The sequence below is a fragment of the Rhinichthys klamathensis genome, unplaced genomic scaffold, assembly GCF_029890125.1.
Source record: "Rhinichthys klamathensis goyatoka isolate OS25496 unplaced genomic scaffold, OSU_Roscu_1.1 h1tg000195l_1, whole genome shotgun sequence".
In the NCBI taxonomy this organism is placed as follows: Eukaryota; Metazoa; Chordata; class Actinopteri; order Cypriniformes; family Leuciscidae; genus Rhinichthys; species Rhinichthys klamathensis.
In genome coordinates this window covers 75,154-97,244 of record NW_026606721.1, presented here as the reverse complement: position 1 = coordinate 97,244, position 22,091 = coordinate 75,154, and the positions used below count along the sequence as shown (strand labels likewise).

General features: G+C 42.5%; 1 protein-coding gene across 1 annotated transcript in view; it reads right to left on the bottom strand.

The window, feature by feature from the left end:
* The window catches only part of adgrv1 (adhesion G protein-coupled receptor V1), a 168,816-nt gene that overhangs the window by 87,305 nt on the left and 59,420 nt on the right, over positions 1–22,091 (bottom strand). Inside the window, exons 43-62 of the mRNA XM_056262607.1 lie at positions 15,546–15,721; positions 14,876–15,003; positions 14,629–14,798; positions 13,713–13,859; positions 13,469–13,549; positions 13,094–13,358; positions 12,806–12,928; positions 11,568–11,790; positions 11,218–11,422; positions 8,212–8,358; positions 6,868–7,123; positions 6,336–6,538; positions 4,122–4,298; positions 3,398–3,580; positions 2,249–2,428; positions 1,753–1,917; positions 1,539–1,659; positions 1,313–1,436; positions 1,037–1,175; positions 124–309 (exon numbers count right to left, since the gene is read on the bottom strand). Coding sequence (XP_056118582.1) covers positions 124–309; positions 1,037–1,175; positions 1,313–1,436; positions 1,539–1,659; positions 1,753–1,917; positions 2,249–2,428; positions 3,398–3,580; positions 4,122–4,298; positions 6,336–6,538; positions 6,868–7,123; positions 8,212–8,358; positions 11,218–11,422; positions 11,568–11,790; positions 12,806–12,928; positions 13,094–13,358; positions 13,469–13,549; positions 13,713–13,859; positions 14,629–14,798; positions 14,876–15,003; positions 15,546–15,721 — 3,399 coding nt within the window. The remainder of the gene's footprint in view (positions 1–123; positions 310–1,036; positions 1,176–1,312; positions 1,437–1,538; positions 1,660–1,752; positions 1,918–2,248; positions 2,429–3,397; positions 3,581–4,121; positions 4,299–6,335; positions 6,539–6,867; positions 7,124–8,211; positions 8,359–11,217; positions 11,423–11,567; positions 11,791–12,805; positions 12,929–13,093; positions 13,359–13,468; positions 13,550–13,712; positions 13,860–14,628; positions 14,799–14,875; positions 15,004–15,545; positions 15,722–22,091) is intronic.

The window sequence follows — 22,091 nt, the reverse complement described above, 5'->3', positions numbered from 1 at the left end:
GCTTTATGGATGTTTCAAAACATTTTCAATGACTTTCCCAGTCAAGGGGAACAGGCAGAAGCACTTAGTCCTCTGGTTGTGGTTTGTATCTCAGCAGTGGTAATGACATGAAAGGGTTCTCACAGCTCGGTCCTCCTCAGTGGCACGCAAAGAGGCTTGAGAGAAGGAGAAGAGCCCATGGGGAAGGTCACTGGCAGCCATAGTGATGGTGGCAAGTTGTCTGTCAGGGTTGATTGCTGAGCCCGGGGTTAGAGAGCTCAGTCTGAGCTGATATACACGTTTTTCTTCTGGAATCACATCATCTAGCGCCTACAGAAACAGGGAGAGGGAATCGATTTTACTTTGTGTAAAGATGGTTTACATTTTTACAGTTTACAGGGGAAATATTATGCTGGGTCTAGACAGGGAACAAGGGGATATACTGCACTTAAATTATGCATTTTAAAATCAATATGTATTAGTATTCTGATATGTCTGGAGGTTATTTAAATATTGACACAGAACAAAGTAGAATATCAATCACTGTTAAAAAGTTTGGGGTCAGTATGATTTTTTTAAATTATTTATTATTAGTACTCAGCAAGGATGCATTAAATTCATCAAAAGTGACAGTAAATACATTTATAATGTTACAAAAGATTAATATTTCACATAAATGCTGTTTTTTTAACTTTCTATTCAAAGAATTCTGAAAAATAAAATGTAGGTTTCCACAAAAGTATTAAGCAGCACAACTGTTTTCAACATTGATGATAATAACAAATGCTTCTTGAGCACCAAATCAGCATATTAGAATGATTTCTTAAGGATCATGTGACACTGAAGACTGGAAAAATGATGCTGAAAATTCAGCTTTGTCATCACAGGATTTTAATATACAGTATATATAATAATATTTCACAATATTAAAGTTTCCACTGTGTTTTTCATCAAATACATGCAGCCTTGATGAGCATGAGAGACTTTACAAAAACATTTAAAAATCTTACCGGCCACACACTTTTGAACAGTACTGTGTATTACTCAGCAGTTTTACCTTCAGCTGAATTATAGTGGCAGACTGGCGGTCTTTCATAACAACTTTGCCAGAGGTCTCCTCAAACTCTGTATCTGCAGCTGCGCTGATGTTCCAGGAGATCTCAATCTCACCAAAGATGCCTGGACCTCTTATGAGACTGCAATTGATAGGGCACAATCTATCTTCAGATGGGGTGTTTGGGAAATCTGTTTTGCTATTTGTGTTTGCCGATTCTGTTCGGTGAAAATTAAATATACAGTAATCTCTGTTGGTTGGAGAAGGTGAGCATTTTACCTGACCAGAGCTGTTCCATTGTAATTGTCTCTTGGTTCACCGATCAGAATGTTCCTGCTGGAATCAGCTATTCCTACAATTCCCAGGGCACCCACATCAGCTTGAATAACAACTGTAGCAACACCTGATAAAAAGAAAAGCAAGTAAATGATGATTTTGAACACTACCTGTCAAACATTTAGACAAATGATATATACTTGATAATGGTAATAATATGTTGTCAAACCTCTAACTGTATCAATGACTGGCTCATTCTTTGGAGAAAGAAGCTGGATGGTGAATCTCTCCTCTCCCTCCAAGACAGCATCAGCCAAAGCCTGAATCACCAGAGTCTTCTTCGACTCAGTCTAGGAACGATAAAACCATTTAACGACTGTGAGTATCACACTGTGGCACAAGTAAAAGTGCTGTTCATATTCATATTTACCAGCCATACCTACCCCATTAAAAATTAGAGTTCCATTACGAGGGCTTAGGTCATCTCTTCCCTCTTCCTGCAGAAGCCAGATCAAATGCACCACTCCCTCACCTCTTGAGCTACGCACTACGGTCAGTGTAGCTATGGAAGCTGGGTCATTTAGAAACTGAGGCTCAGACACAGAGATCTGAGAAAAGATTAAAAAAATATATTAATTTTCAGTCAAGCCGATTATGGCCTCGACAAACCACAAAGGTATCCGAGCATTAATTATTCTCTCAATAACGACAGTAGAGAAGTTAAACTAAGTACAAGGTTACATCTTATCAAAAAAAGAATAAGTTACTTTATTTACAAGTAACTTTATAGTTACTACAGAAATACCCCAGCGATTCCGAGAGCATGTCAGTATAATTATGATTGTAAGATTATGCAAATATCATGACAGAGACAAAACACATAGGTAAGCCACATGCTAATATTGGACTAACATTCATAGATGTTATTGGTTAATTTACCATTAGCTCCTCAAACCCAAACCGACCAAAAGGTGAATCATTGGCCGGGATGCTGACTACTACAGACATCTCGTCCCCCAACCTGGCACCTCCGATGACTCGAATCAGTTTGACCATAAATGTCTCTGTGGACTCCACAATTGTGTCATCAATAATTGTGATCTCAATATAAGCAACTGCCTGCAAAAAACAACAAAAAACACACACACACACACACACACAGGTTGGTTCACATTATAATGACAATCAGTCTTATTCTATATTTCATATCCAGTCTCTTAAATCTGTTATATCTATAGTCATAAAACTCCAGTCAGCCTAAAAGGGGAAGAGAAGAAGCATTAGGTAGATAGGAAGTGACATGTGTTCGAAATCACCCCCTACCCTCATTGACTGTTCCCTATTCCTTACATTAATCCACTAATATAGTCCACTTAAGTCAACTCGAATGAAAACGAGTGAGCGAATTCGGACACTGAGTGCGTTGGAAGGGCTGCCACTTTTGCATCATTTGCACTTGCTGTTTAATAATTCCTTCCTAACTCCACCCCTCTTAGGATGTGAGGGAAGTGTGCAAGAAAAGAAAATGAAGAATTGAAGGAATCGAAGCTTGTTTGTACATGGGAATATTCTTGATCACTCTAGCGTCACTTCAAAACATCATCAACTGCATTAAAGGGATCAGCTCTTATGTTGTTAAAGTTTGGTTATTTAAGAAATTCATTAAATATTGATAAAGCAAGATGCCCTCTTGACAAATTTGAGATGTATGGTTTATTTAAACTACAAAAGGTAAAAAAATAATTAAAATGATTGTGATAGATGTGAGGGGGGAGGAGAATTTGGAAGTGTGTCAGGTTTTTCGACAAGAAATACTTCTGTATTTCTGTACACCTGTGCATTCTTGCTCATAGCTCCTCAGGAAGCTTTCTCACTCCTCGTTGCTCACCTCCTTGCTGCAGAATTTGATTTGAGATATCCTTTGAAATTGTTAACTTATAATCGGTTTCAGGGTCACAGGCTGGAGGACAGAGGTACGAGGAAACGAGGAAGCATCCATTTGAGTATTGAGAAGTACCCATGGATGAACTTTCTACCTAATGCTTCTTCTCTTCCCCTTTTTAGTCAATACAAAATGTTAATCTTTACCTGTCCCTCTTGAAATGTGAGGTTTCCAGAGGAAGGGCTAAAGTCCTCAGTGTTGGCTGTGACTGCTTGTGCCTCCCAGTACAGCACCAGTCTACCTGATCTACCGGCCATTCGCATGACGGCCAGGCGAAAGACATTTCCAGGTGATGGTACCTCAAATGCCAACACTGCCCCAGAGACATCCTAAAGGACAAGGGATTGTAGAAGTGTATTTGTTTTTGATTATTAACAAAGACAAAATACATGACATAATTTCCTATGGAGTTTTATCATGTTTTTTTTTTCTTTTTCAATTTATGAGTAAAAGAAAGTGGTATCAAGTGGGAAACATAACTTGAAGTTACTTTGACGTTCCGTTTTACAACGTACACAGCACACACTCACAACCCAAGCTGTCTTATCTAGTGACTTATTAAAAACCTATGTTTTCAAAAATGAACATAACTGCTTCAAAATTCTCGTTTTCGCTATGTGTGTGTGTAATTTACGTTGTAGAACAAAACGTCAAAGTATAGTCAAGTTATGTTAACCACAGGCTTTGTTTTACACATCAATCGAAAAACCCCATTATAAAACCCCATAGGGAAATCTTGAAGAAACCAGCAGCGAATTAGACTTCTGGGTTCTGACATCATACCTGCACCACTCCTTGCAGTCAATGATGTATAAAAAGCCAATCAAATTGGTATAAACAAAAATTATACAAAAATAATTGTAAACCAACCTTAGAGACATTGAAACTGAGGACACCTCTTGGGTCATCGTTCTCTTGGATGGTGACCTCGGCTATCTCCAGACCAGGTCTTTTCACACTGGGCTGGCCTGCTCCAGTGTCTCCACCCAACAGTTCAACTCTGGTGATGTTTACAAGGAACGTCTCAGCCAGTTCAGGAATATCATCCTACGAGCAAACACACATATACCATCCAGGGATTAATAAAGTCCTAATCTATCCTATACTATCTACATGCAAGTCACACACTTCATTAGTTAAACCCCTTAGACATCCAATGCATATCAACATAAGTGATAATTTCTCCAGCAGATTCTAAACAGCTTCTGTGCAATTCATTTCTAACAACATGCTGATTTATGTCAGTAGTCTTTCAGCCCAAACAAATTCAACATGTGGTTTTTGAGGCTGAACAAAATGCACAAATATCTAACGACCACATCAATTTGCAGAGAATGAGCTATTCCAAGAGCAAACTGAAAAAATTTGGGGGTTTTTGTGGTAATGATAGTAACTGGCTGTTGGCTTGTGCTGTAGGCAGTAGGAGGTCAGTCTGTCTCCTCATCAGCTTCTGCACAGTGTGTCCTCATACTGAGTGACCTGAGATTAGCTGTGAGGTTTAAGGGGAAGGGAGCCACCAAGACAGTGGGTCACATATACTGTAACAATCTCGACGACTTACCCCCTGTAAAGCTCTTAGCCCTAGCCTAATGGTTGCTACTTGCTACTTATTTTCCTCCAGAGAGCACTCGAGGAACAACACTGCAGGGGAACACAAATGAAAAAGTGGTACACTAATAGCGATACAGTCCACTCTGACACTTGCTCCTTCCTTGCAGACCTTTAGGGAAGCGGGTTGATATACCTCCAGTCTCCATATGATAATGAACTGAGAACTGGGACGCAAATGGCAAATGACGCAAGGGGCTCTGCTCTGTCCATATCGCTTCCCTGCATCAGGGAAGTGTTCACATCATCTCCAAATGAATTATGGAGGGGGTCCAATGTACCCATTCCTTGTGCCCATTTATTGCATTTGTTAATCTACCACTTGACTTCTTCATAGGAAAGTGCCTGCTCAAACTGATCTCATGGGAGGCCAACACCATCTCCAGCTCTTGTGCTGGAAAGGGGGCTTTGGGCGAGGGAGCATTTTGCTCCATCTCTGCTCAACTAGCCACTTTTTTTTGCCTTTTCATGCATGCATCTCCAAGAGTCTATGTCCTGGTCCAACACCCCCACTACCCCTCTGGGATGCACCACGTGCCTCTGACCACTAGGCAAAACAGAGACTGGATCGCAATCAGCAACCACCTCCATTATCTCAAAGCCTTGTTTACCCCTTCTCTTCTCTTCTCTTTTCTTTTTTAATTTTCTTTTTTCCAGAGCTTCTTTTTTCCTTTAGAAAGCTTGCTCGATCCCCTACTAGAGGAGACCTAATGCAGGACCTCATGGTTTCGTGTCCTCAGACCTGCAAGCCGAAATTACCTTCTTGAGGCCCTGTTTAGGCCTTCTTTGAGCACAGGCTTCCACACTTGCCTTCTGACCCTCCCGCCAGGAACAAGTCCCTGCAGTGGGTCAGAGGGAGATACGGGGGCTGTCGGACCCTGGACACAGCGAGGGATGAACGCTGGAATGCTGCAGACGGAACTTTTGCCCTTCTAAACCTCTCGACCACCGAGTCAATGCCAGTACCAAAGACATTGGGGCATCAAGAAGGAAAGATTTCTCTTTCTCCTTTATCCCTCCTTTAGTTCAGACACAGATGCCGCTCCGTGGCAACATTAGCAGCCATAGATCGGCCGATGGCATGGGGCGTCTGACCATGCATGCTCTGCTCTTAAACAACTCTCACATAAATTGTGTGTACCAACACCCGTAATAAAGCGTGGATGCGGCGATTCACACTTTCTAAATGCATGTTTGCTAACATCCATCTTGTTAAACACACAACAATAAATAAGACTCACAACATACAGAGCACTTCCTGAAGACAAAGAAGCTGCTAACGTCTAACGCATGTGCCCTTTTACAGTCATGCCGGCGTAGTGATGTTATATGACTGCCTCGGCCAGTAGAATTGGCATGATTTCACACGTGCTTCGACATCGGCCACTATGGCGCAGAGTTGAGTTCCCTTGAAGGGGAACTGTGAAAACAGTTCTTTGTTATTATATGGCATCCCAGTGAAGTTGTGGTACTCACCGGCAGGATGGTAATGGATACCAAAACAACAGTAGCATTCTCCATCATGACGACTGTGGACTCTTTGGCTACATAGTCAGTTCCCTCACTAGCCTGATTGACAGGTGGCAGGTGAAGGGCTGCTTTGGTGGTGTAATAAACTAATACATCCATTGATGCCCCTTGATCTCTCACAATACTTAGTGTAATATTGCTTGGGGTTTCTAAAGTGAAAGGAATAAAAAGGAAAAAAATTACATCAGCGTCTTTCAAGAGCAAATATTTTCAGATTGTAATGAATGGGGCAATTATGAATAAAAACATTGACAAATTAATTCCTCCCCTCAATCCATCTTAACTATTCCAAGACTAAGTATATGGCTAGAAAATATGTACATATTTCTTCTCTGTAATTTGGATTACAGGAAATGTTGACTTTAATTTTTAGCGGTACACCACAGCAATGTTAATTGGCTATCTTAGCCATTCATAGACAGTTCATTATATTATTGTGCAGAAGTTCAAATGAGACAAAGTTAAACAGAAGAATTACTTTGAGGTTCTGGCGTGATGAAGTACTGGGAATCCAGATGCCAGCCAATGACTCCATAAGGTGAACCATTGGCTTTAATGGTAAGGTTTGCTTGGGCACGCTGAGGGTCGATCATGGCTCCTCTGGATGAATCAATTATCCCAATCGTTGTGACCTTGGTCAGGACAATGGTGACTTTTTCTGCTAACTCTGGAATGTCATCCGCTAATACATTCAGTGATATGGTAGCAACAGCCTGGCTCACAGAAAATGTCACCTGCATGGAGAACAGATGAAGATGGTGTAAAGAGGTCGGTAATTTTTTGTGCTTTATGTTTATTTGATGACATGTTTGAAGTCCCAATTAGGAGGTTTATATAATATTATACCATGATCTGTCTGAATACTGAATTCTAATTGGCTAGAAAGTGTGCAATAAAACCATTTAAACCACAGGTAGTTCCAAGTCAGTTTAATGACCGTGCTGTATCAATGCGCTGTTTTCATTGAAACACACACACACACACACACACACACACATACATCACTCGCACACAGAGATCAGAGATCGCGCTGCTCACACACAGAAACATTCTTGTCTCAGAGCACAGAACCTTGTTATCAACGCTACCTGCAACTTTTATTAATAAAATAGCTTTGCTGCTGAATTGCTACGTTATATTTCTTAGCAACGAGGGGGTAACATCACTGGTTTTGAAGCAATTAAACTTACAGTTTCGTTAATAGAGAGAGACAGACATCTCTAATCTCTCATCTCTTTCTCATCTATCTCACTGTCTTTCTCTCTCTCTCGATAATTAATTCAAATGAATGCTATAATTCATTCATTCAAATAAATGTAATATAACCCATTACTTTATCTTTGTCTGATTTAAAGCGGGCAGAATGCTAGATCTAACGAGCCATAACTGAAGAAAATGACCATCATTTTTATCCTATTGGTAAAATACTGTGCTGTACACATCAATAACAGATTTAACTTGTTGATGCTGGCAAATGACCATGGTATGAGCGGGATAATCCACAGTTAGCAGTGCATTAAAAGATTTGAATGCACTCCACAGTGGTTCTTTGGCTCCACGCTGTGCATTAAAATCATTTAACGCACAGCTAGCCATGGATTATGATTTACATACGATTGCATAATTGGTTCTTTAAATAGTACATTGTTTTTAAAAATGGTCACTTGCACATTTCAGTCACAAGTATAACTGCTGAAAATGGCAGCTTATAGTTAGAGCTGTGATTTGGGCTAGAATGACAGCCTGCAGTTCAAAATATACTTTTTAAAATATGCAATTGAAACAGAAAACAGAAAACCCATGGTATGCAAGCAGCTCTCACCACTCCTGAAGTGGGAAAAATGTCATCCAGACTACCATAGGCGCTCCAGTGTACTGTTAGTCTGCCAAACCGGCCTCTCCTCCTCTCGATGCTCAGAGAAACAGGGTTATCATCATCCAGCTCATCCACCTCCCTCATTAAAGAGTTCTATATACAAATAAATGTGTTAATAAAATATATTATCAACTCTGTGCACAAACAGCTTCAGTAAAGGAATAGTTCACCCAAAAATGAAAATTAGCCCATGATTTACTTACCCTGAAGCCATCCTAGGTGTATATGACATTCTTCTTTCAGACGAATACAATCGGAGTTATATGAAAAAATGTCCTGGCTCTTCCAAGCTTTATAATGGGAGTCAATGGGTATATTTTTTTGGAACTCCATCAAAGAGCATCCACCCATGATAAAAGTGCTCAAACCGGCTCTGGCGTGTTAATAAAGGTCTTCTAAAGTGAAGCGATGCGTTCGTGTAAGAAAAATATCCATATTTAAAACTTTATCGACTAAAATAACTAGCTTCCGGCAGACGGCCGTACGCAAGTCGACTTACACCAAAAGAGTAACCCTTGAACTTGACGCACAACATAATGACGAAGACGGTTGCCCAGCCCTGTTTGTTTGAACCGCGAGAGGTGTCAAAGCTTACGCTACTCCTACATCCTACATCATAGGATGATGTATCCATGATAAAAGTGCATCTATCCATCATAAAAGTGCATCTATCCATCATAAAAGTGCATCTATCCATCATAAAAGTGCATCTATCCATGATAAAAGTCGTCAAGTGTTACTCTTTTGTCGCAAGTCCACTTGCGTACGGCCGTCTGCCGGAAGCTAGTTATTTTAGTTGATAAATAAGATTAAAATAAGGATATTTCTCTTACACGAACGCATCGCTTCACTTCAGAAGACCTTTATTACCCCCCCAGAGCCGTTTTGAGCACTTTTATCGTGGAAAAAATAAACCCATTGACTCCCATTATAAAGCTTGGAGGAGCCATGACATTTTTTTTATAACTCAGATTGTATTCGTCTGAAAGAAGAATGTCATATACACCTAGGATGCATAGGATGCACCATATACACCTAGGATACACCAGGGTGTCATATACACCTAGGATACACCAGGGTGATTAAATCATGGGCTAATTTTCATTTTTGGGTGAACTATCCCTTAAGTAACATTTTTAGTCTTTGAAAGATAACAGCTGTGTGAAATGGACACTACTTTACATTTGAAGCATTAAGACAAGACACTTCAGGCAAAAACGTTTTTTTCATGCACTGGTACATTTTGAAATGCTGGGCTATTTGGATTTTCATGTTGTTGTTTCAGAGTAGTGGAAAGAAAACATCCAACATACACATTTAATTGTTTATTGTATTGCACTTTAACTATTTGTGTCAGTAGATTACAATTACAATACAAATTTGTAAAGGCATTTTTCTCACAATTATTTTTTTCTCATGTACTGAGCCACAAATCTCCACTTCAGTAGCATTTACATACACCAAACTTTACAGTTTTATTTCTTTAAATTCCAATATTCAGATTTTGGTTTAAAAATAAAATGTATGCAAATTTAATGTACACTCACTGGCCACTTTATTAGGTACACCTGTCCAACTGCTCGTTAACACTTAATTTCTAAGCAGCCAATCACATGGCGGCAACTCAGTGCATTTAGGCATGTAGACATGGTCAAGACAATCTCCTGCAGTTCAAACCGAGCATCAGTATGGGGAAGAAAGTTGATTTGAGTGACTTTGAACGTGGCATGATTGTTGGTGCCAGAAGGGCTGGTCTGAGTATTTCAGAAACTGCTAATCTACTGGGATTTTCACGCACAACCATCTCTAGGGTTTACAGAGAATGGTCCGAAAAAGAAAAAACATCCAGTGAGCGGCAGTTCTGTGGGCGGAAATGCCTTGTTGATGCCAGAGGTCAGAGGAGAATGGCCAGACTGGTTCGAGCTGATAGAAGGGCAACAGTGACTGAAATAACCACTCGTTACAACCGAGGTATGCAGCAAAGCATTTGTGAAGCCACAACACGCACAACCTTGAGGCGGATGGGCTACAACAGCAGAAGACTCCACCGGGTACCACTCATCTCCACTACAAATAGGAAAAAGAGGCTACAATTTGCAAGAGCTCACCAAAATTGAACAGTTGAAGACTGGAAAAATGTTGCCTGGTCTGATGAGTCTCGATTTCTGTTGAGACATTCAGATGTTAGAGTCAGAATTTGGCGTAAACAGAATGAGAACATGGAACCATCATGCCTTGTTACCACTGTGCAGGCTGGTGGTGGTGGTGTAATGGTGTGGGGGATGTTTTCCTGGCACACTTTAGGCCCCTTAGTGCCAATTGGGCATCGTTTAAATGCCACGGCCTACCTGAGCATTGTTTCTGACCATGTCCATCCCTTTATGGCCACCATGTACCCATCCTCTGATGGGTACTTCCACCATGTCACAAAGCTCTAATCATTTCAAATTGGTTTCTTGAACATGACAATGAGTTCACTGTACTAAAATGGCCTCCACAGTCACCAGATCTCAACCCAATAGAGCATCTTTGGGATGTGGTGGAACGGGAGATTCGCATCATGGATGTGCAGCCGACAAATCTGCGGCAACTGTGTGATGCCATCATGTCAATATGGACCAAACTCCCTGAGGAATGCTTCCAGCACCTTGTTGAATCTATGCCACGAAGAATTGAGGCAGTTCTGAAGGCAAAAGGGGGTCCAACCCGTTACTAGCATGGGGTACCTAATAAAGTGGCCGGTGAGTGTATATTTAAGTAGATAATGCCTAATTAGATAATAATAATAATTCAAAAAATGTTTGCAATTTATAATGCAATAAATTCACTGGGGAAGTTTTTTGTTTGACCCCATTGACCTGGGGTGTCTTGCCTTGGCTATATTATTGAGGGAAACTTTGGGAGTAGCATATTCAGATAACAGCATCATACTCTATAATTTGATCCTGATACCTGTGCAAAGCCTATAATCCCATAAGCATCATCGTTTGCCGGAATGAACAAGGTCACTTGACCTCGAAAGCCAATTTCTGCCCCTCCTTTAGGGTTCTTGAGGCTGACACGAAAATGTTCTTCCTCCTCAGGAACATCATCATCAATTATATTCACTGCTATGTCTAGCTCACCCACCCCTGGCTGGAAAAACAGCTCTCCTGAACTGAGGATAAGAGATGGAAATATCAATGAACATCAGTATTAGAAGGAGCTAGAAAAAGATATGCAGTATAAGAAAGAATAATTTAAAACACAGAATCAAACTATTTTTCTTTGTTACTATAGTTTACTTAACAACAGTAACGTACTTGGGGATGAAGTCAGATTGATTGGACACAGAAGTCAGCTCATATATGACAGAGTTTGATTCTCCAGTGGCTACGATGAGACTCTTGGTGGAATTGAGAGATGGAACAGGAAGATACAGGAACTCTTGTGCAGATGGAGACTTGAGCACTTCAGCAAACTGCCTCAGATCTGACCTCCATGAGTGTAAGGCCGAACCATTTAGACCCGCAAGCAACAGGTGAGCTAAGAAACAAAGAAGCTGGTCAATCTAATTTCCCAATACTGACGGTTTTGGTTAAATACATTCAAGCGAGACAATATAAATTAAATATGCATTATGCAAATGCACTTCCATTCAAAAGTTTGGGTATGTAAGATGTGTTTTAGAAAGAAGTCTCTTATGCTCACCAAGGCTGCATTTACTTGATTAAAATACAGTGAAAACAGTAATATTGTGAAATATTACAGTTTAAAATAACAGTTTTCTATTTTAATACTCTTTAAATGTAATTTATTCCTGTGATGGCAAAGCTGAGTTATCAGTAGCCATTACTCGAGTCTTAAGTGTCACATGATCATTCTGAAATATTTTTTTATGCTGATTTGGTGCTCAAGAAACAAACAAAATGATCGTGTTGTATAATCTTTTGTGGAAACCATTGTGGACCACTTTTTCAAGTTCATAAGAACAGCATTTATTTGTAATGGAAATCATATCAGTGTAAAAGTTTTTACTCTCAATTGTGTTCGGTTCGCATGCTTTAGAAATAAATAAAATAATTTCTTTCAACAACAAAAAAAATAATTGTACTGCCTTAAACTTAGTGTAGATACAAGAAAGAGGATGCAAATATAATGTTACAATAACATAATCGCTTTAAATGCAACAAGTCAAAAAGTTTTAAAAGTTAATGTTTGTAATTCAATTGTATTCAAACATTAACTTTTAAAAGTGAATGTTTGAATAGAGCGTAAATGAAGTCTGTACATTAGTGTTTCCGTCTGATATAGTTGCAGAAATTCATAGTTAAGTGTTTAGAACAAACCCCTAACCAGACCCTAAACATGTTTGAGGAATATCAATACAATTCTGCCTTGCAAGCACTATTATTATTACATGTAAGTTAAAATACCAATACACTAAGCCATATAATTTCGGTAAATCTTAAATATGGGTAAAAGTATGCTTAATGATAGTGGAAACACACTAAATGCATTGTTATTTAAACAGACTGCAATATATTGTCTGGCAACTCACATATTCCCGAAGGAGGGGTAAAGGGGTGGACTGAAAAGAGGCCGGGAAATAGGATGGACTGTGTCTGCTGGAAGAAGCTTTGCTGAGAACCCCACATAAACACTTCACATGTTGGGCTTGGACCTTTTCATGGGGAATAATAAAGACAATGTGAACGTTAGATACTGATATAGGGGAGCAAGAGAAATTAAAGCTCATTTTCAAGATCACACAAACAGTGTCAAAACATCTTCAAATTGAAAATGCTATTAAACTGCAATAGTACTACAGACTGCGTATGATTATTACCTTCAGTAACGATGAGGAGAAACGTATCTCCTCCCATCTGAAATGATTCCACTTGCTTGACTCGTGTATTTACTGCTAATGTTTGAGGGTTTTGGAAACGTCCATTATTCCACTGGTAGATGAGACACACCGATGATGTTCTGTTCCTGCACACGGCCAGGAGCTGTAGGTTGGTGCTGCCTCGTCTGAAGGGTACGGCTGTGGTAATGTCTTGTAACCCCAGACTTTGATGGAGGGAGAATGATCCGCCAGTCCACACAAAGATCTTCGGACATAAAGGAAATGATCTCAATATTGAATTACTTACTATTACTATGTTATGTATATCCCATGTAGAACTCCAAGTTTCTATTTCTATTTCTATCTATAGTTTACCTCACTAGAAACTATCAAATATTGCTGAAGTTCAGTGGAGAAGTGTTTGACACTGAAACTGCTCACAGTAAGAGTCTGCTCCTACAGAAGGGGACAACATTGAACAATATACAAAAGCACCACATTAGAAAATACAAATCTGGCCGTAGTGAGATAAACCAGTTTGCAATTATCACATGATAAGCACAAATGCAGCTATTGTTGATGGCAGCTAAGGAAAATATCAAATCAGCAGCATACTCACTTGAGTAAGGTTGAGGTCTGCCTGAATGCGAAATAAACTGATTGTGGGAGTTAATGACATGGTGCTGTTTGCATGGGAAACTGCCACATAGCTGGAGCCATTTACTGTAAAGCTAACACAAGAGCTGGGATTCTGGATGCTGACAAACTATGAGAAACAGAGTGAGAAAGAGAGAAAATGAATAAAAAATGAATACAAAAAAATTAACTTATTATTAAATGACCATAAAGGGCCAGATTTCCTAAACAAGGCATATTGTCGTGAGAGCGCAATTCCAAAAAAAGCGTAGATGGGTGTGGAAAGTTCTGCACGTGATCTACTGATGACGCGCAATTTAAAGAACACAGACACAGTCAGATCATTTCCATAATAACCAACACAATCTACCAGTTAGCATCTGGTTTAGGACATGCTTTTTTGGGGCGGTAAATAATGGCGCAAACACCGGTTTACTAAACTTTAGTAAATCACCTTGAGTGATTCATTTAAATACTCTCCTCCCATTAATTTTGCGCCTGAAAGGGAATTTCCTACAAATGCATAAGCAATAAGGTCAGCCGCAAAAATAACTGTATCCACGCCTTTTCAGCGCAAATTTTTCACTACGTGTCTTTAGAAAATCCAGACAGTAGTTTTTTACCGCCAAAAGAGGGTTTGCGCTGGCGCAAGCTGTTAGTAAATCTGGCCCTAAAAATAATTAAAATAATATGCTTATAATTACAGTGAATAAAATTTTGTTGCAATTTTGTTGTAAGCAATCATCAAAATGCATTGAATTCAGTTCATTCTATCAAAACCAGTGCTCTAAGTGGACCAGTACACACGGGCACCCCAGATTTCAACCGAGGGGGAACACCACCCCGCAAGCACTTACCATAACTACATTTATTGGGCTGTTAACTGAATTCGAACATACCTCCACAGGCACTAATACGCCCTGCCACTTGTAGAGCACAGCCTGGTTCTGAGCTGGACCTGTGAGCAGCCTCAGAACCAGAGCAGAGTCTTCACTGGGCACTGCACACCAGACTGACGCCAAGCTGTCCCTGATAGACTGATACACAGCCAGCAGTGGCTTCTCTCCCCCTACAACTACATTAAACAATCTTTGGTTATACACTTTTTGAGTACACAAAATTAAACTTAATGGTGCAATTTCTTACTCATTCCAAATGCCGTTCCTGACCGGGTCTCCCATTCCACACTGACAGCTGACTCTAGCCCATTACTGCGAGATATAGTCAAGTACACTGTACCGGTACGCTCCTCCACTGTCATGGTGTCCAGAGTCCTGGAGAACACACACATAGGATACACTTTATTTCAATGGTCTGCTTTAGACATTCTACAAACTATAAGTAACTTTGCAACTGCATGTCAACTAACTCTCATTAGACTGTTAGTAGACTATTAGGTTAGGGTTAGGTGTTAGGGTTTGGGTTAGTAGAATAAGTTGACATGTGGTTGCAAAGTTACTTATATAATCAGTAAAGGGTGGCAGTGGTTAGAGAGTTGGACTTGTAACCCGAAGGTCGCGGGTTCGATTATCAGTACTGGCAGGAAACAACTGAGGTGCCCTTGAGCAACTTACTAGAATGTCTGTTGGGGACTATCACAATAAAGTGTTAGCAGATATTAAGCAGACAGTCTACAAATACTCTAATGACTGCTAGTTGACATGTAGTTGCAAAGTTATTTATAGTTAGTAAAATGTCTAAAGTGGACCATCGAAATAAAGTGTAGCACTAGCCACATATAGAGTAGAAGCAGGAGTTGTAGGGGTCTGTGTGTGGCTTGAACATCTATTTAAAACAGACTGTGAATGTACTGTACCTATTAAATGATGGTGATATTCTGAACAGCCCTAGAGGAGCCTGGTTCTGCAGTACGGTGATAAAAGTCTGCAGTGAGTCTCCCAGTCGAGCACCTCCACTTGGGTTGGACAGAGTCACTGTGAATGTCTCATTCATCTCTGGCTCGGCATCCAGAACAGCCCAGATCTCTAAAGTCTAGAAAACAAAGATGATACTATTGAGAGCCTCATCTTTGACAAACCACTGGTTCCTTATGAATTTTCTCAACTTAAATAGACTTGTGCTGTAATGCGTGTTGTAATATATGCTAAGTTAACTAATTCACAAACTAGGAGAATAATTTAAGGCTTGAATTTAAAAACATACAGTTCCCTTCCGAGGGAACTCCGCTGCGTCGAAATCGACACTACGGGGAATGCCCTTAGCATGACGCGTCTGAAGCCTGAATGAAACTAGTCCAATCCTGATTGGTGCTGCGTGATGACGTCAGCCGTGACGTCGTAGGTGACGGTCAGTGGTGGACAGTAACGAAGTAAATGTAATTCGTTACTGTACTTAAGTAGCTTTTTTGCGTATCTGTACTTTACTCAAGTATTTCCATTTTGGGAGACTTTTACTTTAACTCCACTACATTTCAAAGGCAAATATCTTACTTTTTACTCTACTACATTTTCAAAATCAGTCGTTCCTTTTTATTTATGAGTGGATAAAAACGTAACTCAAACGAGCCACCAATCACAGTACAGCACGCGCGTTTTGTTTTGAACTTGCCTTGGCGGTCTCTACTAGCGCGAACCAGAGCCGTTAAATATGAGAGTTGCGAACACAGATGGTTGTGACAGTGATCTCGCCGCCGCGCGGTCACGTTATTCGTGTAGCTCTCAATAGTTCCAAACAAATCGCGTTGACAATGATTTTAAGCGGGACAGAGAGCAGCAGCTATTATTGCAGCAATTATCGGTAAGTATTGACGCATAATGTACATTGCTTACGTTTTTGCCACTAAAATGACGTGCATACAATAGCTTTTTTTCTGGGGAGTAGCCTAGCAGAAACACTGCATTAATACGTTTTTGTGTTTAATTTTGGAGGGAAATTGGCTGCTCCCATAACATAGAATATATATATATATATATATATATATATATATATATATACTGTATGTGTGTGTGTGTGTGTGTGCGTGTGTGCGCGCGTGTGTGTGAATATATGTGTGTGTGTGTACAGTATGTGTGTGTGTGTGTATGTGTGTATATACACACACAGACAAATATATATATATATATATATATGTATATATATATATATATATATATATATATATATATATATTTATTTATTTATTTAATGGCGTTGTGCAGGTTTATGTGAGTGTATCATAACATTAAGATGTTAATAATTATGACCATAGGCGCTGGAGAAAAATATATACAGTAAATACTGTAAATGTTTTATACCTTATGGGAACAGTCCCCTTCCCTCCAAAATTAAATACACAAAAAATTAATTCAATTCAAATATACATATATATATATATATATATATATATATATATATATACACAGTATATTATATATTTATGTATATATATATATATATATATATATATATATATATATATACAGTATATATACTGTATATATCAGACTAATTAATGTCATTTCATTAATAGATTGGTGTGCCAAGAGTGACATTAGTCTTCACTTAGACTGAGTTAAGCAAGAGTCTTGTGACAAATTATAATAGGACATTATAGCCATAAAAAAATCTAAGTACTTGGATACTTAAGTACATTTGAAGGCAAATACTTTTGTACTTTTACTCAAGTGAATGTTTAAAGGCAGCACTTCTACTTTTACTTGAGTAATATTTTACCTTGAGTATCTTTACTTTTACTCAAGTACATGGTATGTGTACTTCGTCCACCACTGGTGACGGTGAGCGGAACTATAAAACGGGCGCCGGAACCCGGAAGCGGCAGCTTTTGTCCTTCAGCAAAGCGTTATATGTGAATCTGTCTGTCTTATTTGGTGTTGTTTGTTCGGTAAAGCAAAGGTATTGTGATGGAGAAGACTGTGAAACAGTTCAGACAGTGTGCGTCCCCTTGCCCACGCTATTTAAGCGAGGGTGACACACACGAGCTCTGTGTTGTTTGTTTGGGTGTGGAGCATGCTCGGGCAGCGTTTGAGGGCGCTGCCTGTGCAAACTGTGAAACATTGCCCTTAAGAACGCTCCGCTCCCGCCTGAGCCTGTTCGATGAATCAGGCCAGGCTCGCGCTCCCCATGGATCAGGTCCCGCGTCTGTCGAGGCAGCGCGGCGCTTGCATTCATGGGGATCGCAAAAGGATCTGGCTGATAATGTTGAGACAGCTTCGGCTCTTTCTCAGCATTCATCGGCCAGTTCTCATGTTCCCGCTCACGGTTCGGGAGCCCGCCCTGCGGCTTCTCCTGACCGCAGAGAGGAACCGATGCTAGAACTATCTGAATCCGAGGATTTAGATGTTCTCAGCATCGGGCAGGGGATTGTGAAATTCCATCACCACATTCCCCTGCCTTTGAGGAGCTGCTGGAGGTTGTGACCAGGGCTGTGGCTAAATTAAATATCGATTGGCCCCCAGAAGTGCAGGAAGCGACTAAAAAAAGTAAACTTGATGAGCGCTTCCTGCAAGCCCGGTCACAGCCTTCGCGCCGGAGTCTCCCGTTTTTCACTGATCTCCACACCGAGGTGTCGAGATCGTGGAATAAGCCCTTCTCTTCTCGACTTTCCAGTCCCGATGTTCATTTATATTCATCCATTATGGGGTCGAGAGAGAGGGGCTACGGGACGATGCCACGGGTTGAAGAGGCTTTTGCAAACCATCTCTCGCCCGATGCTGCATCGTCCCTGAGAGCTCCGGCGCTTCCCTCCAAGCCCTGCCGTACCACTTCGGCCTTGGTTGGGAAAGCTTATATGGCGGCAGGTCGGGCTGGTGCATGCCTGCATACTATGGGGCTTTTGCAGGCGTACCAGGCCGACCTCCTCAAAGAGGTGGACGACGGCGGGGAGGTCGCCTACGACGATATTCGCGAGATGCGTCGTACGGTGGACTTGTCTCTCCGTGCTACCAAAGAGACGGCCCGTGCCATCGGCCGTTCTCTGGCAGCATTGGTAGCTATGGAGAGACACCTGTGACTGAATCTGTCGGGCATCGGGGATAAAGACAGGGCTTTCCTCCTCGATGCCCCGATTTCGCCTACTGGCCTCTTCGGCGACGCAGTCAACACTGTCGTCGAGAGGTACCAGGAAGCGAAACGACAGTCAGCCGCACTCAAACACCTTATCCCCCGCCGTCGTTCTAAGTCTCATGGGTCTGCTGCCAGGGGGCAGTCCCATGAGGCAGCCGCCAGCTCCTCACGCCTACAGCAGCAGAAGGAGAGTGTTGCCTCTCGTGCTCCCCCGAAGAAGGCCTGGAGCCAGGGGCAACACTCTCAAACGAAGTCTTCCAAACCGAGGGCAGATCTGAGGACTGTCATTCAGGCTAGGAAGGCTTCGTCAAAGAGGTCCTGATGCGTTGCGCAGGCCTCTGAGGGGGGTCCCTCCGTGATCGAGCAACAACAGCTCGCTCCTTCACGGAGCCCTCAGGAAATCGATGTATGCTGCCCGCCGCCACGTGCGCTTCGGGACGCATCGGTTTCCAGCGAATGCAAGGTGCAGTGTCCGCCCGTAAAATCTGCGGCTCCGCGCATTGTGTTCCCTCTCACGAGGTCTGCAGGAATATTAAGTCGGTTAGTTCCTGCCAGTCAAATGCTTCAGGTCACCGATATTTCTATTTTAAGACCAGAGGTCAGTGCCGAGAGGCTGATCCCCTTAGTGGATTATCTAGACACCTGGAAGGGTCTTCAAGATATATCTCAATGGGTCCTGCTCACAGTAGAGAAGGGGTACAGAATTCAGTTCGAATATCGTCCACCTCGATTCAGCGGAGTGGTTCACACGCTGGTCAAACCAGAGCAGGGTCAGGTCATGGAACAGGAAGTTCAGTCCCTCTTGGCAAAGGAGGCCATAGAACGTGTTCCTCCTCAAGATTGGGAAACTGGGTTCTACAGTCGGTACTTCATAGTTCCCAAGAAGGATGGGGGGTTGCGCCCGATTATAGATCTCAGGGTATTGAATCGGTCTCTGAGGAGATACAGGTTCAAAATGTTAACTATACCTCTAATTGTGAGTCAAATCAGATCCGAGGACTGGTTTGTCACCATAGATCCAAAGGATGCTTACTTCCATATCTCCATCCTTCCTCAGCACAGGAAGTTCCTGAGATTCGCTTTCGGGGGAGTAGCGTATCAATACAGGGTTCTTCCGTTCGGCCTAGCACTGTCCCCTCGCACCTTCACGAAGTGCATGGATGCTGCTCTTGCTCCTTTGAGACTTCAAGGCATTCGCATCCTCAACTACATCGACGACTGGCTGATACTGGCGCAGTCGCCGGAGTTGGCGGTTCAACATCGAGATGTTGTTCTGCATCACCTGAAGTGCTTGGGGTTAAGGCTCAATGTCAAGAAGAGTTCGTTAATTCCCCTACAGAGAACGACTTTTCTGGGGGTGGTTTGGGACTCAGTCACGATGCGGGCACAGCTGTCTCCCGCTCGTATAGACTCCATCCTGACCACAGTAACGAGTATCAAACTAGGCCAGGCTGTCACTGTCAAACATTTCCAAAGGGTTCTGGGTCTTCTTGCAGCAGCGTCCAACGTTATTCCTTTTGGCCTGCTGTATATGAGGGCCCTGCAGTGGTGGCTCAGGACCAGAGGGTTTTCCCCGAGGGGGAACCCTTTTCGCACGATCAAAGTAACGCGCAGATGCCTTCGTTCTTTGATCATGTGGAAGAAACCGTGGTTCCTGTCCCTGGGTCCTGTGTTGGGAGCACCGTGTCAGAGAAAAATTTTGACCACGGATGGATCCCTCACAGGCTGGGGTGCGGTAATGGAAGGCCGCTACACCAGAGGTCTCTGGAGGGACCATCATCTTTCTTGGCACATCAATTGCCTGGAGATGATGGCAGTGTTTCTGGCTCTCAAGCATTTCCTCTCGGACCTCAGAGGTCATCATGTTCTAGTGCGAACAGACAATATGTCGGTGGTCTCATATTTAAACCGTCAGGGGGGCTTGAGGTCGCGCCCTCTGTGCAGACTGGCGCATCAAGTTCTCCTATGGTCCCAGGGAAAACTTCTGTCAATCAGAGCAATGTTTATCCCGGGGGACAGCAATTTGGGAGCAGACATCCTGTCGAGGCAGGGGCTGAGGCCCGGGGAGTGGAGACTCCACCCCGAGTCGGTGGAGTTAATATGGAAGGAGTTCGGTCAGGCGGAGGTGGACCTGTTTGCCTCCCGAGAGAATTCTCACTGTCCGCTATGGTACTCCCTTACCCATCCAGCTCCTCTGGGACTGGATGCCATGGTACAGACGTGGCCATCGCTCTGCTCCCAGGGGTTCTAGAGAGGGTCCGGCGGTACGGAGTCAGCCTACTTCTAGTAGCCCCGTACTGGCCGGCCCGAGTATGGTTCTCGGACATCGTGGTCCTCCTAGCAGGTCCTCCGTGGCAAATCCCGATCAGGAGGGACCTTCTTTCTCAAGCAGAGGGCACAATTTTTCACCCTCGTCCAGAGCTATGGAAACTGTGGGTCTGCCCCCTGAGGGGGACCAGCTCATAAATGCAGGTCTCTCAACCGAGGTTGTTGAGACCATTCTAAACTCTAGAGCCCCCTCCACGAGGAAACTATATGCTTTGAAGTGGAATGTGTTCTCTTTATGGTGTAGAGATCACTCTTTGGACCCAGTTAACTGCCCAGTGGCTTCAGTGCTGGAGTTCCTTCAAAACCGCTTCTCTGACGGGCTCTCCCCGTCCACGCTTAAGGTCTATGTGGCGGCCGTGGCTGCCTTCCACACGCCTTTAGGGGTGGGCACCTTGGGGAGGCACCCTCTTATTGTTCGTTTCCTTCGTGGAGCAAGGAGGATGAGGCCTGTCACCCAGTCCAGAGTTCCTTCGTGGGACTTAACAGTGGTCCTCGAAGGGTTATCCCTGGCGCCCTTCGAACCTCTGGGTGAGGTGTCGGAGAAATTTTTGTCTTTTAAGGTAGCATTCCTGCTTGCCATCACGTCCCTTAAAAGAGTTGGGGACTTACAGGCTCTATCGGTCGCTCCTTCTTGCCTCGAGTTCTCTCCCGGCAAGGTAAAGGCTATTCTCCATCCTAGACCGGGCTATGTCCCTAAAGTTGCCTCAAATGTGGCACGGTCTATTATCCTCCAGGCTTTTCATCCTCCACCCCATGTGTCGGTTGAGCAAGCTAACCTTCATTTACTGTGCCCGGTCCGAGCCCTGGAGGTCTATATGCAGAGATCCTCAGGCTGGAGAAAGTCGGACCAGCTCTTTGTGTGCTTTGGGGCGCCTAAAAAGGGTTCTCCTGCTTCCAAGCTGACTATAAGTAGATGGATTGTGGAAGCTATTTCGGCAGCTTACGAGGTGCGCAACCTGCCTTCACCTCTTCTGCTTAAGGCCCACTCCACGAGAGGAGTGGCTTCCTCTAA